The sequence below is a fragment of the Saccostrea echinata genome, unplaced genomic scaffold (assembly GCF_033153115.1).
Source record: "Saccostrea echinata isolate AGI-Se365-2 ecotype Australia unplaced genomic scaffold, CSIRO_AGI_Sech_v1 ptg000009l, whole genome shotgun sequence".
NCBI lineage: Eukaryota > Metazoa > Mollusca > Bivalvia > Ostreida > Ostreidae > Saccostrea > Saccostrea echinata.
Window position 1 is genome coordinate 27,187,599 of NW_026889758.1, and position 18,142 is coordinate 27,205,740.

General features: G+C 32.3%; 1 protein-coding gene across 1 annotated transcript in view; it reads left to right on the forward strand.

Moving 5' to 3' along the window:
- Positions 1–17,700, forward strand: part of LOC133182131 (solute carrier family 12 member 3-like) — a 29,984-nt gene extending 12,284 nt beyond the window's left edge. The window contains exons 4-23 of the mRNA XM_061316857.1: positions 100–239; positions 402–515; positions 2,144–2,255; positions 4,412–4,539; positions 4,711–4,950; positions 5,126–5,233; positions 5,339–5,462; positions 6,144–6,401; positions 7,568–7,667; positions 9,096–9,207; positions 9,324–9,458; positions 9,621–9,727; positions 9,976–10,118; positions 10,702–10,780; positions 11,589–11,821; positions 14,078–14,192; positions 14,576–14,662; positions 15,787–15,898; positions 17,042–17,109; positions 17,235–17,700. Coding sequence (XP_061172841.1) covers positions 100–239; positions 402–515; positions 2,144–2,255; positions 4,412–4,539; positions 4,711–4,950; positions 5,126–5,233; positions 5,339–5,462; positions 6,144–6,401; positions 7,568–7,667; positions 9,096–9,207; positions 9,324–9,458; positions 9,621–9,727; positions 9,976–10,118; positions 10,702–10,780; positions 11,589–11,821; positions 14,078–14,192; positions 14,576–14,662; positions 15,787–15,898; positions 17,042–17,109; positions 17,235–17,370 — 2,651 coding nt within the window. The 3' untranslated portion in view covers positions 17,371–17,700. The remainder of the gene's footprint in view (positions 1–99; positions 240–401; positions 516–2,143; positions 2,256–4,411; positions 4,540–4,710; positions 4,951–5,125; positions 5,234–5,338; positions 5,463–6,143; positions 6,402–7,567; positions 7,668–9,095; positions 9,208–9,323; positions 9,459–9,620; positions 9,728–9,975; positions 10,119–10,701; positions 10,781–11,588; positions 11,822–14,077; positions 14,193–14,575; positions 14,663–15,786; positions 15,899–17,041; positions 17,110–17,234) is intronic.
- The last annotated feature ends 442 nt before the right edge of the window (positions 17,701–18,142 follow it).

Sequence of the window (18,142 nt, forward strand, 5' to 3'; positions counted from 1 at the left end):
AACAATCGTTCAATACCTTAACTAAGTAGTGTAAATTGTGATACATGTATTATTAAAAATTGAGTTGAAAACTATAGTTTTGTTTTGTATTGTTTGAAGGTGGAGCCTATTACATGATTTCAAGAAGTCTTGGACCAGAGTTTGGTGGCTCAATAGGAGTCGTATTTTCCTTGGCAAACGCAATAGGAGCTGCCATGTATATAGTCGGATTCGCAGAAACGGTTCAAGCGTTAATGTTTGTAAGTAGCGTGGAGGGAATTTATATGTTATCTCAGAATCACAAAAAACCTCTCTTCGATTAATTATCATATTAGTTTGTTTTCACGTAATCTAATGAGTTTATTTGAAAATCCCATTTAAAGCTCTGCTTATTAAGATATGTTTGTGAACATTACTTTAAGGATCATGGTGCACAGATAACAGGACATGCACTGAACGATGTACGTATCATTGGATCCGCCACCAGTGTCTTACTGATAGCAATTGTTATAATTGGCATGGACTGGGAGGCAAAGGTGAAGAGTCCAATATATATTTTTAATAACATTTAAGTATGTGAATGCGTTTTTGAAGCATTGATGGAAATTAATTTTTGTCTGCGTTTTAAAACTCTTTCAATTCTGCATCGATATCGTTTCAATTAATTTTTAAATTATCATTTGAAATTAAGGCATTGAAAGGCGACGACCGTTACTTTCAATTCTCGGTCACTTATGACAAAAATAATTAGAAGTAGCACTGGGTAACACATGACTGATTTTTTTTAAAATACTTGTGATACGAAAAACAGTAATCTTACGAGGGTCGTTCAATAAGTGATGGGACAAACGGTTTTTCAAAATACATGTAGAAGCAGTTATTTTATTTTTTCACACTAGAAAGGTTCTATATATTTAAGAACTCCTTTTCATTGAAAACCGTGTGTTTTTTTACTATTGTCTTCGCACAGAAATTCACTTTTAAAGTAATCATGGTCACGTCACTGAGCTTGAAATTCTTAAAAAGGTCTCGATCCAGAAGATGAAAATGAGGACTTGTGTGAAAACAACTGATCATTACAAAGGCTGAAGAACCCAAATGAAAATAGGGTTTTGATATCTGGATGGACTAGTCTTTTAAGTCTTTCAAGTAGTACTAGTTCAGGTGGAATTGGAAAGGGGGAATCAAAAGATTGCAGTCGAATTGGTCGATAGAGATCTGTTGGGATACCAAAAAATCGATGCTATGATTAACATGATATCTGAAAATGCCAGAATTACATGTACAGTGAGAGACATTTCTAAGACACTAAAAAACTCATCATCACAACAGTTGACTGAGTTCTGACGAAGGAATTAATTTAAAAAAATATTGCTACCAAGTGCATTATTTCCTTACAGATGCCCACAAGAAAATACGCTGTAAATTTGTCAACCTTCTATTGAAATATAAACATTTTAACAATAGAAGGTATGATAAACCTGCGTGGTGGATGGCGAAACATGGGTGCACTGTTTATAGCCTAAAATGGAAGGCCTATAATAAAATGCGGAATCAGAGAAAAAGCTTTCATCTTATCATTGCAAATAAGTCATAACTCCAAACAGGTCTTTTACCGGTTTTTCTTTTTATTCGAGAGGTCAAGTAAAACGTGTACCTGCACCCAAAAGAAGGTCCACCAATGGTATTTTTTATGTTAGATTTGTATTGAGAAAGATAAGCAGGTTTTCTGTAAAAGAAATTTAAATACCGGTGACCAGATTAATTTTATTTTGTAGTTGACAACGCTGCTATAAATAGGAATAGAGATGTGAGGGGAATTTTGAAGAAAGTAACTTTTACAGAGCTTAGTCATCCTCCGTATTTGTTAGGTCTCAGTCATTGTGACATTTTTTATTCCATATACTAGAGAAAACCGCTATTATTTTAGAACTGTCGTGGGGAGTGCTATCCATCAGTGTTTTGGGGGTTATAGAGACTTGAGACATTTGTAAAGGGTAGCAGGGAAAACTTTGAAGGATTAGATATATAAAGGAACTGTTTTTGTGCTTTTCTTATTTTTTCATGACTTTTTGCGTAACTTATTGAACGACCCTCACATCTTAAGAAAATTTGAAAAGTGAGTTTTGGCTGATAAAATAGGGGAAGAATACTTTTTTTTCAGGCTCAGATCGGTTTGTTGGTAATCCTCACTATTTCTATCATTAATTATTTTGTGGGAACGTTTATACCACCAGAAGAAGAAAAACAGTGGAAAGGAATCGTGGGATACAAAGGTATAGTTTTCATATATATATATATATATATATATATATATATATATATATATATATATGTATGTATGTATGTATATGTATATATATATATATATATATATATATATATATATATATATATATATATATATATATATAACTAAAGTTTACTGCAATGTGCTGGGTAATTAAGTGAAATATTGAAGTGGTTCCTCCTCCTCTGAGCCAGAATTATTTTTTAAAAGGGTACCATCATGGAGGGTTCTGGTGCATTGAATATCTGCGGGTATGCTATCGAAAGTATCATAAGAATAGTCCTAAGATATGACTTAAGAGATATCTTAGGACAAAACTTAGGATGGTCCTAAGAGAGTTCTTAAGATCGACATAGAAGCTCTCTTAGGAATGTCCTAACTAGGATAGACTTACGAGATTCTTTAGACAAATCTTACATATTGTAACATCACAGACTATGTTTATAATAATTATAGTTATATAATAAAATAAAAAAAATAATTATGGGGACTTACAATTTTTTTAATAACTTTAAAAAAAAATTAAATTAGAGAGAAGTAGCCATAGAACAATTGTCTACTTCTAAAAACGCTTTCTTATTTTAATTAATATATTAATTAAAGGGACAACTCTCTCTCTCTCTCTAAATAAATAAATAAATAATGAAGAAAATATGAAAATATACATTTTGAAAAAGTTTATAAGTTAAGTTTGTACAAATTCACATTTCAATATTAATACTTGCACAGCAAAATAGATAAATAAATTTTATATAATGAACAAACTAAGAAATAAACCCGTCGGGGATTAACTTAGCTTGGGCGAGCAATGTAGGGGACAGAGTCTAGGCAGGGAAATACTGCTTCGATTATAGTAAGATAGCTTTTGACGCGGTATAGAACCTCCTCCATTTCATATAAGGTACAGCGAGCATGGATAGCCCTTGGGGGTGACCTCTTCAAGTTACTGTGTCCCGCTAAATCCCGTGCTGGTTAGTGCTATTCTCATTCATTCGTGATCTTCGACTGAATAATAAGTAGTATAGCTTTAGGTTTTAACGCATATAAAAAACCATCAAAGCAATCTCAACTTTTTCGAAGTTTAACTTAAATACTTTTGTGACCACTAACTCCAATATTAAATCAAGTCAATTTAATTTCTTAATTGCTAAGAAGAAATATCATAATAGTACGGCCAATTACAATTGGACAATTATTTATACATAGGTAGGAACGAAGCACTCAGTGCTTTTCAAAGTTGGAGGGAAGGGGGTGGGCAGAACAACAGATTGTAACTAAAATGTACAACCGTATGATAAACGTACAAACAAAAAAAAGAAAAGGTTCCTGATTAACTCTGAGAGACACAAAAAAGGAAAACCTCTAATCTCGATATATATTCATTGGGGGGGGGGGGGGAGAGACTTTTTTGTGAAAGGTTTTGGGGAAAAAAGTAATAGGAGGATCCACCTTGCTCCCCCCCCCCCCAATACTTAATGCCTGATAAGAAATGAACGATTGCACAAAGTTTGGAGTCTCCTAAGTTCATGTTAGGACGGGTCTTGCAATGTCTTAACTTTAGGAGAAATCCTAAGATATGTCTTAAGTTAGGACAGATTCAATGGCCTCACTTAGGACTAAGATATCTCTTAAGATATGTCTTAGTCCTAAGGTGTCTTCGATAGCATGCCTGCTGGTACATTATTGAATGATTCCGACCGCTTTGTCGTTTTCTTCAGTTTTAAGATGGAATCTTATACTAGGAAAAGATTTCAGCTCCAATCGCTAAATATGCCATATTGGCTACGGAAAACTTGCTATCGATTTTCAAGGTTATATACAAAGCTTAATATGGTAGACATCACGAAACAGACAAAATACTGGGGAGGGGGGTCTTTCTTCTTCTTTTTTTTTTTTTTTTTTTTTTTTTTTTTTTTTTTTGCATTTTATTCATGTAACTGGCCTAGTAATTGTCTCACGAGAAGTGTTGATTTTCAAGGTCAAACAGTGCCGTAAGGTAAAAGGTTTAGCAAGCTTTTGATTTGTTACATGGTTGTCCAACGGTCTTTGTTACATGTATTATACAAGTATTATGTGTAAATGAACTAAAATTGTTCTTGCACGACATTTTACAATGATATAATGCCTGATATTCTTTTGTAGCTGAAGTTTTCTCAACAAACTTTGGTCCTGACTTTAAGAATGGGGAAACATTCTTCTCCGTTTTTGCCATATTTTTCCCGGCAGCTACTGGTATTTTAGCTGGGGCCAACATATCTGGGGACTTGAAAGTAACTATTCTTTTCTAATCTGAAAATAATAAAATTAGTTTAGTATAAAAATAATGAACATGGATATCCAATTTCATTTTGGCATTGATTGTCTTTACTTAATACATTTTAATTGCTTGTATGATTGTTAAAAAATAGGAATGAATAAATAATATATTATACATAACACAGGATCCTCAAAGTGCCATTCCTAAAGGGACAATTCTAGCCATCTTAATCACGACCTTTGTGTACCTTGGTATTGCGTGGACCAGCGGATCGGTCATAGTCCGTGAAGCTGTGGGGGGTCAGGTTTTGAATGCTCTTTTAGATCCCTCTACGAACACTTCCCTGGCCCCTACCTTGGAACTTGTACAGGATTGTAAGAAATTTAATATGACCTGCGAAGGAGGATTACTACCAGACAAAGGGGTACGACTTCCTTAGAGAAAATCAAGAAATCATAAACAAAATATTCTTAGGAGGTTTGATTGTTATTAAAGCCATATTTTAAAGAAAACTTGCTTTTGTCAGAAAATGCTATTAAAAGGTTATATCAATATGAAAGAGATTATTATAATATTTATCAAAGAATTCTTTTTTTCAGGCAATAGGCATAGCTTCCGCCTTTGAACCTCTCATTTTGGCAGGAATATTTTCTGCAACGTTGTCTTCGGCACTTGCTAGTATGGTTGGAGCACCAAAGGTTTTCCAGGCATGTCTAATTCTATTAAACCCTATTGTTTAAATTGAGCATATTATATCCATGAAATATTATAAAATGGTTTATGTGTACAAACCTACACTTTTTTTCCCTCAGGCATTAGGAAAAGACAGACTGTTTCCTCTTTTGCATTTCTTTGCTAAAGGGTACGGTCAAGGCGATGAACCGCGGCGGGGATACATCTTGACTTTCTTTATTTGTGTGGCCATGGTGTGTATAGGTATGTTAACTGTACAGGATAGTTATAGTTTCAGGCACATAGTATCGCTTTTGAAAGAGGCAGCCAGAAAAAAAAAATGACAAATTACCTAAAAATCTCTGACAAACTTAAAAAAAAAAAAAGAAAAGAGAAAGAGAGAGAGAGATTGTCCAAACTCAAATATCCTATTTCGTTGGGGGGTCCAACTTTTTCTACACAATACACATGTTTAATACATTTCCATGGGACGATTTGGGGGGTCCAACTTTTCCCACACAATATACATTTATTAATACATTCACATTGGACGATTTTACTACACTGCAACAAAAAGTGGGGGGGGGGAGCAATCAGTCTTTCTATGAACATTTTCAACTGTAAAACAGCCACCACCCATCCCCATAACACGTGTCTGAATTTAATATTGTTATATTTATCAGCGATCATATGAAGAACATGGCCAGTATACTTTATACGTGCTGCCGCAGTTATAATTTGCTATAGGTTTTCTTCATTAAAAATGTTAACCAATTTTTATCAGTCATAGAAGTTATCAATTAAAGAATAAAATTTGACAACATATGATAAATATATATATCGTGTCGTTGGTCATTTTTAGTGCTTTATATATATATATATATATATATATATATATATATATATATATATATATATATATATATATATTCGTTTTGATTGCAGGGGAATTGGATTTGATTGCGCCTATTATTTCAAACTTCTTCCTGATGGCTTACGTTTTGATTAACTACTCGTGTTTTGATGCTTCGTTAGCCGACTCGCCTGGATTCAGACCCAGCTTTAAATATTATAACAAATGGATAAGCTTCATTGGGGCCTTGCTTTGTTTAGCAGTAATGTTCTTGATAAACTGGTGGGCTGCCCTGATTACTTTTCTGGTTGTCGGAGCTCTTTACCTCTACGTCCGAACTAAAAAGCCAGGTAAGAATTAAAAATAATGGTAATGGACTTACAAGGTGAGACTATTTAATGTTAATTTTTTTCATTAGATGATCAGAACTGTTTTATATTCAGTATATTTCACGCTTAAAAATTACAACCGAATATAAACTATTTCCTCTGGTGAATTCTAGGCATTTTGCATGCCCCCCCCCCCCCCTTTGCTGATCAACAATATTTCCATGAATAATTTTTAGCAATTGAAAGCCAAAAGGTCGCTTTGAAAATTTTTCTGAAGATTATTGACTTGCCAGAAAATAACAGTCAATAGTTATTGTGGTGGGGGGCACTTCTGGAGGGAAAAATATAGTAATGTCGTTCATTTTTGAAATTTGCTTTTAAGGCATACATGTAAGTATGCAGTCTTTTCCCAAGTCACAATAAAATCACCTGTACTCATCAGTAAAAAAAGTCTTCATTCTGAGCCAAAATGAGAAGTGTATTGTACTTTTAGAGTAGAAAGTAATTAAGGGATATAATCATCTTTCACAACATGAGCAACAAATTGTATAAAACTCTATAAGATGATAAAAAACTTGATTGAGCTCAGTTGTAAAGGAGTCAATGTAACATCTCTCCACGTCATGCACTGGAGGATTTCAAAGAATTTTCCTTTATAAGATAGACATTACATAAAAAGCATCTTCAAAAAAATTCTTTTTATCTGGCATGTTGCTGTATTTATATTTTTTTTATGTGAAATAATAACCTGCTCATGTCGCGCCATATGAGTAGCAGTATGTAAGAATTTTATCCCTTCTGAACGAGGACATAAAAGTGAAATCTGCATGCACATCAGATGATTTTTTTATACAAACCTACCCACCCCCTCCGCTGTGGAGGTATATAGTGATATTAGTGTCCGTCCGTACGTCCTTTGGTATGTACGTAACACTTGCAATGCCCACCTTTTATCCCCAACTCCTCCTATGCAACTGAAAAGAAATTTAATGAGACTCACAGAATATTTTTACATGGTTTTATTGTGCTTCTTCTATTTTACAATTCGATCAGACAGATATTTGGAGTTTCCCATAGCAAAAAAATGGACTTATGCGAGAGGGGGCATCATTTTTTGAGCTCAGTGCTCACAGTACCTTTAATTTTTATAGGAATGTCTCCACATTGATTTTTTTTTACTTATCTAGATGTGAATTGGGGATCTTCAACACAGGCCCATGTGTATCGAGACGCACTACAAGGAACGTTACGTCTTGTAAAAGTAGAGGAACACGTGAAGAATTTCAGGTATAATATAATTATAAAGTATTAAATTACGCCATATTGTAACACGAAGTGAACTCCTAATGATCTTTTACAAAATGTGTTGACAAGCTCAGCTTAATACTATTTTAATTGCACTGAAGTTGCACACGAAATGAACGTTTTCCTGCGGATCTTAAGCTGCAGATATAAGCTGCTTTTTATTAAGTGTCAAGAACTTAATATAGATAAGGTGTAGATCCGCTCTTGTATTGTGAGTTTCAATATGCTGGTCTATGTTTCATTGTTACTGGTTACATTTGCCAAAAACTTAGATGAAATTTGTATATAATGTTTATTGATACACCATCTTCTTTAGAATTTCTTCCTTCACGACAAAAAAATGAAGGTTTTTCGATTACGATTAACTGAGGTAGTTGACCTCATTGATTAACTGAGGTAGTTGACCTCATTGATTACAAATTTCACATTTCTTTGATAATCTACCGGTAAATAAATAATTTTAAAATCTAACACAGATATTATATTTTATATTTACATCTTAAGATTGATCTATAATTGCCCTGAATATCATTTCACTTTACAGCTTCTAAATCCTTTTTTAAAACCGTTTTAGATTATGTATTTTGTTTTACATTTATTTCATCAACTCCCAAGCAAGTTTGTATGAAACATGGAAGCTGCTAAAATAAATATAGTATTAATTTTGATTGAATTCCTATCCCTTTTTAAGATAAAGTTTGCCCTAAACGTTTGATATATTTTTTAATGCATTTGATTTTTATGCAATCGAATTTATAGGGATTCGTGGTTACATTAATATGTTATGAAGGAATAGGGCATAGCAATTTCCTTAAGCTTCCATTTTATGAAAATTGATTTAATTTTTTGCTGGCGTTAATTAGGTCAAAATGGCAACTTAAAATGGCGAATGCCTTGTTAAAGACCTAGTCGAAAGCTGTGAGAGTCTGAGAGAAGTGGGATCACAACGAAAATGAACTAGATAGACTCAATATGTATACCTTTATATGATACAATATTCTCGATATCCAAAAGCTTTTTTCAGTAGTTTTAAGGGCCTCCCTAAAGTATTCCACAGTAAGTATAAAATGATGCTAGCACACACCCACACACCCACACACACATAATTATATATATATATATATATATATATATATATATATATATATATATATATATATATATATATATATATATATATATATATCTTAAGAAATGATTTTAAGTTTTTCGGTTTTTTTCCTTGATAAGTTCTTGGTTGAAGGTGTCTATATAATTTTTATGTCAGAAAAAAGCGATTTTATTTCTTTCTTCAGTCATTCTATAGATTAGGGAGATTATTGCTTCATAGCTGAATTTGGATTTTATTTTCCTTGTATATTCAAAGTTAATTAAAAAAAACATTTAAACTTATATGAAATATATTTTCAGACCACAGATTCTGGTTTTATCGGGCTATCCAAGGAACCGACCAGCTTTAATAGATTTTGCTGCAAACATTACAAAGAAACAAAGTCTCCTAATTACTGGTCACGTGTTCACTGTGAGTAGTCAAAATGATAGTTGGATAAATTTTGTAGTCTTTATCTAGTAAAATAAATGGGGTTTTCACCAATGATGTCTTTGTTAACGACGTTACAGAAGTTGTTTTCTATCTAGGGAGATATGTCAGATCATGTGAAGAATTTACGATCACATGGTGCCTATAAGTGGTTTGAAAGTAGGAAAATCAAAGCATTTTATAATGCTGTGGTAACTCCGACGCTGCGAATCGGAACTCAAGTTCTCCTACAGGTAATAGGAAAACTCATTTCCATCCAAGAAACTTAAGGCTAATGCACATTCTTGTTGCCATTAATTATATATATAGCAATTTATAAATATGATTTTATCATTTCATCAGTCCCTTTACACACAAAAAAAAAGTTCACTAAGTATTTGACCGTTTTATTCCAGGCCCTTGGCATTGGCAAACTCCGACCAAACACATTATTCTTGGGGTTTAAGTCTGATTGGCAGAAGGCCGAACCTGAGGACCTAGAAGACTACTTTAATATTATTCAGTGTGTTTAAATTATCGTCATTAAAAAGACCTTGATCAGAAAAAAAAATTAGTCAAAATTCACTTTCATTAAACATTTGGAAAACTTCGAAAAATTTGCCACAGCTTTACTTACGAGAGAATATGAATTTTGTTACTTCCTTCTTTTTAAAATCAATATCAAATCAAAGTGTACGTGCATCAAACTTTAAAATACTAGTACCCAAAACGTAATTTTGAAATGAAAAAAAAAACTTGAAACATTTTCAGGGACGCTTTTGATCTGAAATATGGTGTAGGTATATTGCGAATTCCTGACGGCTTTGATATTCATAAAATTCCTGACGAAGGTGAAGTAGACGATGATGACCCAGATCTAGCAGAGAACGTCGATAATTCTGATGATGAAGAAGGTAGATATTAAATTGTTTCTAATTGTGATATTTTCGGGGGTGTGATTGGGGTAAGCCGAATGAAAAAAAAAAGGCTATTTATGTAAAAGTTTAATATGTTTATAACAGAATTATCACGTGTTCAATCCCATTAACCCCCAAAAGTTACATTGTTTTCTTTTAAATATTTCGTCCTTCGTAGTATCTAAGGAAACTTATTTGATTTGATGAAACTGGTATTTCAGAGACTTGGGGAGATCTGTTTGTATGTCATATCTAGTAGTAGCTATTTCTTGAATGCGCACATTTACATGTGGATTAAAGTGTTCAACACTGACCTACTTTTTACAGGACTGAGCTGATTCATTTTATGTAATACATTTTCTCACCAGTAGTGCCTGTCTGTCCGTGAACCAGTGCATTCATTTTGTACAATTGAACACGAAAGGCAGAGCTAGAGTATTTGACTTTCTAGTTTCATACTAGTGATTTTATTTAAACACAAACTCACCAATATAGCTACTTTCAGTCAATCATACATCAGAGTAAATATAATCATTTGAATCTTTAAGAAAGCTCTGTCATGGTCCTTTTTTATTATTAGATGAATATGATGAGTCAACAAGCCAGCGATCTCCATCTTCACATCCCGATGAAAGGAAATCATCTGGTGGTTCTTACAAGTAAGTTATTAGTTCGCAATAAGATTTCTTATGAGTAAGTTGTTAGTTTGTTATAACATCTGCAGATCTCTTACATGTAAGTTGTTAGTTCAATATAAAATCTTGATTTAACATCTGCAGATTTCTTATGAATAAGTTGTTATTTCGATATAACATCAGCAGGCCTCATTAAAATAATTATTAGCTTGATTTTACATCTGCAGATTTCTTAAAAGTAAGTTGATAGGTTGATATAACATCTGCAGATTGCTGACAAAAGCAAAAGGTGCACTCAAGGCTATCACTGACTTTGTCCAGGTTAGCTAAAGTGAGTTTTGGCAATAGATGGTTCTTTAATATTCGTCAATAAAACTGTTATGATGACATGTTCATCAGATTGTTTTCAATGCAGTTATATAAGTGCTATGATCAATAAATTCGATCAATATTACATATACTTTAGTTAAAAAGCATGTAATATGTAGGCATTCAGCAGTCCCAAAGAATACAATGAAGAGTTATGCAAAGTGCTTAACTAGTTATAGTAAATCTACTTGTAATCTAATTAATAGTTGAAATACTTTGTTTTGTTTTTTTTAATTTTTTTAAACGTAAGGATAGTCTTATTTATTTTGAAGAATCTGATGATTCATAGTCCTGCATTTTAAGTCCAGTGAACGTTCCATAGATTATTTTATTTTAGTAAGATAATCAGGGTATTTTAGGACATCACTACAATTACTAGTCCCCACTCAATCACAAACAATTTTATATTCTTCATGAATAGGCTTGAAAATATGCATTCATTTAGAAAAAAATATTTTAATAGCCTCAAAGATAGTTCCAAAAATGCCGGTGGAATAAAACTGAAACGTTTGAACACCGTGGAGGAAGGATCTGAAAACCAGGGATACATACCTGACACTCCAAATGGCAACATGGCAGTAGACCGACCCAAACTTAGTACCCTCTTATCAACTGAATCTACAGCCCCACTGACCTCCAGATTTCAAGAGGTTCAGCATGGCACCATTGATGTTTGGTGGCTCTTTGATGATGGAGGTAGGAATTGTGTGTATGGGCTGGTTATGGTTTTTTCTTTAATTTCTTTTCACGTTGAATACAAATCTCTTTACAATAAGTTTTTAAGTATTGTAACATGTAAAAGATGTGGAAACATAATGGTTATCAATGTCATAAATCCTTTACACAAAACCAATCATGAGCAGAGCAAAAAAAAAACACGCACCCCTGGAAACACCAGACAGATGCCAAAAGGAGTAAGGGAGTAAGCATTTTTGTAAACTGGTTATGTCTTCTTGATATATCCCAGTGAACTCGAAATCAAAGACACAACTAGAGTTTGCCACATTTGTTTCATATATTGATTTCTTTTACTAATTTAGATGATGAGTCCAACTATTAACTAAACTGTATGACAAAAGGGATGACTTCAGCTTTTTCAATCGTCAACTTCCCTTATTTATTTAGTAATATTCCGGCATCACCTGCAAATGGTGTTTATGTCTTCCAACTCATTCGATACACAAGAGCATGCTCTGAGTACAATCATTTTTTAAACTGAGGCAAACAACTAACAAAAAGTTGATGTTACAATAATTTCAACAAATTCGTTTAAAGTCAGCTTTTTGCAAACTCTGTGGTATTTTTCCTTATAATGACTTGTTTGTAAATACAACCTATTGTTGTGTCGTATTTTGACTGACTTGTTTGATACCAATTACTAGATCATTACTATTATACAAAATGTGTCTCCGTATATCTGATTAATACATAGGGCTCAAGAGGGTGTGGCCAGTCAACAGGAGATGCATATCGTCATAGGCACCTGATCCCATCTCTGGTGTTTCCAGGGGTCCGTGTTTTTGCCGTCTTCACGATTCGTTTTGTTTACGTGATTTGTGAAATTGATCACGGTTCGTTACCTTCACATTTGACATTGATTAGAATGCAACTAATCTCGAGTTTGGTTTTGCTGATTGACATAAAGACATGTTATGACCATGACTCAAATTAAAACTCAATGATTATGTCACTAAGCGGTGAGGTGTGGAAATGATGCAAATTTGGACACAACTTTGAATCGTCGAAAAAATACTTAACTGTTTATATATTGTTGATTATTTTATAAATATATAGGTAAGGTTTATAATTAAAGGTGCTTGGACACAGATTTGAAGTTCATATTTTCTCAAATTTTCGAAATGATATCATGACTTATATGTTTTTATAGCATTTCACATGGAAATAAAATTAAAAAACTTATTTTATCTGGAAATTATTGAAACTACAAATTTCGGAATGCGTTTGATTCACACATCTATGCACTTTTGAACACACCCATGAAACGTAAACTGTTTTTGTAAACAGGGCACGAGATCTGTTATTGTTAATGTTTACGTTTCACCGGGTGTGTTCAATTTGTTAAATTCTGCACACATCACTGAGCACGTACTGACAATACTGGTGAGTTGGTTTTGCTTTCTCACATTTCTACTCTGAATTTTCTGTATTATAGTTTGAATATGTTTCATTAATACACAACAACATTTTTACTTTTCTTATGTATTAAGGATAAAGTTTTCTTTATGAAAGTGCTAAGATGTATCAGTCAAAGGCGTCCCGAAATTTGTAGTTTCAATAATTTCCAGAAAAAATAAGTTTTTTTATTTCATTTCCGTTTGAAATGCTATAGCAACATATAAGTCATGATATTATACCGAAAACTTGAGAAAATATTAACTTCAAATCTGTGTCCAAGCACCTTTAAGGAAGTTAGCAGTTAGCAAGATTTTAGTTCCCTTGGATCACACCTATTAGATCTGTTTACTTGGGCAAAAAAGAAGGAAATGGTCTGTATGAAAGGGACCAGAATCTTGATAACACAAAGTGGTACAATTAAAATTTTTTATTTGTATACAAATTATTATATTAAAGCTTCATTGACAATGTCACTTATTAACTGCTGTTAGTTAAGTGAAGGTAGTGTATCTTCTCTGATATCGCTATCCACAACATTGCTGGCTTATCAATACCATGAAATTTTGGTAAATTAACTTGTGATAAAGGGGTGAATTTTAAGGAATAAGCAAATATTTATGATCTTTTTATATAGTAAAACATGAGTAGAAATTTACAGTTCAGATGTTTTAATTCTGACGCAAGACTCACTAAAAAAGTGATATAGTGACGAAAAAGGCCAAATGATCGGGGAAGGGGAGACATACGTTTTTGATTTTAAAATTCAAAGAAGAAATGTAGTTCTGTTACTGACTTCATTAAGAGCTTTGATTGTAGGATTAACTTTGTTGATACCATACATCTTATCCAAAAGAAAAGTTTGGAAAAATTGCAAGCTGAGAATTTTTTGTGCTGGAACAAAGAAGGGAAATCAATACCAGGATGAAGTCAGGTATATCTGGGGCACCATTAAAAGATTTTACACTTAAGCGTAAAAGAAATATCAGTACAAAAGCAGGTATGCCTAGGATGTCATTAAAAGATTTTACATTTTAGAGTTAAAGAAATATCAGGACAGAGACAGGTATTTCTAGGGCGTCATTAAAAGATTTAATACCAGTACTGTAGTGTAAAAAAAATAGTGTGTTATTTCAAGGGCATCATTCAATGATTGTGCACTCTAGTATAAGAAAAAATATAAGGATGAAGTCAAATATCTGTAGGGCTCATTAAAATGATGTACACTATAGTTTAAAAGGATATCTTCTATTGTTGTAAGAATGTAAAATTTCCTCTGATTTATGTGTCTTTTCTCTATTTCCACTGAATTTTTAGGATGTCATCTTTGCTGGCGAAGTTTCGAATAGAATATTCTCAGCTAACTGTGATACCAGATTTATGGAAGAAGCCTTCTCTTACAATGTAAGTTAAATAAAATTACATTTGACTTACAGAAAGTATGTTTACTCCTTTCGTTTTCGCTGAATAGTAGGTGATACAGGAATAAGACTACGTGAACTATATGATATAGTTCCATCAGACAATGCTTTAACAAGTTCATCTTTGTTTGTAAGGTTCATTATTATAACTGAATTTTAGAAGAACTTGATTTGAATTCTACGTCAAAGTTAACTTTCTAAGGATGCAATGCCGTGTCCAGCAAATGCTCTACTTAGCCCCTATCTTTACACCTCACATATTAACTACTTTAAAGGAGAAACTTCAGACGTACTGTGCTACAGTATATTCTAGAAGTAGTGTAGATCAGATGTGGATTCTCAAAACTTCCCAAAAACTTTAAAGAAAATTTAAAAACACCGTTTTTTTTCCAAAAGTCAGGAACATCAAAACGTACCACTTTTTTTTATATTATACAACCATTCCTAACGATATATTAAAAACTAAGCTTTTGATATCATAGACAACTGCTTCAATAAAAATGAAACTCAGAAATTCTTGATAATGTGATTGGTCATCAACAAAATTATTTTGTTAAAAATCACTCTGACTCTACACACAAGTACTCTGAAGTTGATATCAAAAGAATGCTGGTATTCTTCATTAACGACATTTATGTAGTCTTTGGAGACCAGATCTTCCAACAATTGTGTTTTATGACATATTGTACTCCTTTACCAGCCGATATGTTCTTATATTCATATGAAGCAGAATTTTGTTTCAAGAACTTCTACACGAGAAGAAGTAAAACACTTGCTGTGATCTTCATTCAACTCGATATTCAGATATAAATCGACGATATTTTAGTTACGGCCATTCATATGTAGACTCGTTTTAACCTAGGGAGACACTTCAGAGTCTACCACATCTGTTTCATATTTAGATGTTTTACAATAATGACGATAATGACCAACTAACAATTTAATTGTATGATAAACGAGATGACTTCAGCTTCCCTTATTTATGTAGTGATATTCCAGTATCACCTGCATATAGTGTTAATAAAAATCCTTGTTTATTCATTTGTGTGCAATTCATTCACAGAAAATGCATGTTTGTATTTATATTTTTATTTTTTTCTTCTGCAGGTACAAGGAATTTGAAAGTATAATTCATCAGCAGCGAATCAGGCCTCACGAATCCCCTGATGATTATCCATGGAAAATTTCAGATGGTGACCTTCTTGCAAATAAACAAAAGGTATTACTATTATTACTAACTATTTTTTTTGATAGGTATTAAAGGTACTGAAGAGCTAAGTTAAAGGTTTTTAGATATTTTGTGTGAATTTTAGTTTTTCCTTTGAAGCTTACTTTAAATTTGTTCTTTAACTAGACTGGTCATAATCGATTACGACCAGTAGAGTTTATGCAGTGGTAAAAAAGACCATCTTCAAAATACTTGTTCCTTCCTTTTTTTCTTTTATTCATATCGGTAAACTTCATTAGGTTACGTAATTCTGTACAGCTGTTTGTTTTTTTTTATTTCAAAACAAATTTCGTACACAAGTAGACTTCTGTGAGATATTATTCTGTTTAACGTTTTTTTTTTTTAATTTCAATAACTGTGTTTTAGTAGTGACTGAAAATTAATTAAACTGCAAAAGCTTTAAAGATACATTTGACACATTGGTTTGATATATATAAAGCTTAATTCACTGACATGAAGATACCAGTATATCAAGTATGCCTTTTTTTCATTTAGAAGGGGGCTGAAATTGTTACTGAAATAAATTCTGTTCTTTTTTTTTTTTTTGAAATGCAAGCCCCTGCCCCCTGAGATTTTAGTTAACTTTTAATTGAACCTGATACATAGATTAGACTACAGCAAGGTTTTCTTCAGATTACGAATTTCAATATCTGATTTCAATATGTAATTATGTTTCGTAAAAATAGAATAATCGTGTAAATTCTTCTTTCATAATAATAATAATGAATAAATATATACTTAAACAATATACCTTATTTCTTACAATAATGTTGGTTCAATAAAGAGGGTTACAACTGTTACTGAAAAATTTAAAAATCTCTTAATTAAATCATTTCAAAAGACCACTTCTTCAGTATATAATATTCATTATATATTTTGTGTTATATAAAAATGCAAGTGTTACATGTATTTTCATATATATATTTTCACTTTGGAATGAGTCAAGTATAAATGAAAATAATATCATTTTTCATCTTGCTGAACAAATTTGATGTTTATGAACAATAAATATCCGATTACCTTAAGTTGAGTGACCCTACCACTTTTTTCTTTTGCTAATGAATCATAATACACAATTACCCATTTGTTTTAATTAAAATTACTGCGTACATCTTTAAGTATTTCCTTTGGTAGATCTACAGAAATATCAAATTAAAGGAACAGCTACTAATACATTCTCCAGAGGCGTCACTTATAGTCATGTGAGCATTACTTTCTCTTTCTCTACTTCACACTGATGCGAGAATTTTACCTTTATTATAAAAATAAATAATAATTCTAACTATTAATTTTTTCTTGTTAAAAATTTTAATTTTTTCCCATTTAGGACGCTTCCTGTTCCAAAACGAGAGGCGTGTCCAGCCACGCTATACATGGGTTGGTTAGAGATGTTATCACATGGGTTACCTCCAATGCTCTTTTTGAGAGGAAATCAAGAAAATGTGCTCACATATTACTCATAAGTTGAAATTCAATGTAAAAAGTTAGTAATAAGACCTTCCTTGTGGTAAGAAGTCGGATGTTTACAAGTATCTCATTATGCTTATATATATATATATATACATATACCTGCTGCTTCACAAAAAGATGTTGTTGTCTGATTATTTAATTCTGCATATAACCGCCCGAATAAACTGATGACAACAGTCTTAGTACAAAATTACAAAGGCTTACATCTTAACCAATAAAAACAACAAAATCGGCTCTTCCTTTATTCCTTTATTCTTTCATAATCTGACATGAAATGTTACATTTAATATGTGCATTTATGGTTTCATTTTATTTCTTGTTTGCTTCGGTTAAAAAACAGTAATATATATTAAACAATATAAATAACAAGTCGTATACCATGGATGATAATTTTTCTATCTTGAGCTATGCCAGACTTTCTTCTGTATCTTTTGCATTTATAAGCATATCAACTACATGAACCACTTTTGGTGCTACTTTGGACTACTTTCTTTCTTCCTCTGAGGTTTATGAATTTTTAGTTGTTGTGCCATTATTTTGTGTCTCCAGTTTACCCTGAAAATGTGCATATAAATATTGTACTGGTAATTTGTAAATTTTCTCATTATATTCTGAATGCGTGTATATATTTACACACCTGATTTCTTTTTTTATTCTGACACTTTCTTTCTATTCATTTGTCGTCTGTGATAATTGTGAACAATTACAAATTCTAAAAACGCCAGAGTGATTATGATAAAGCATCCAGCATTCCATGCCTCCACA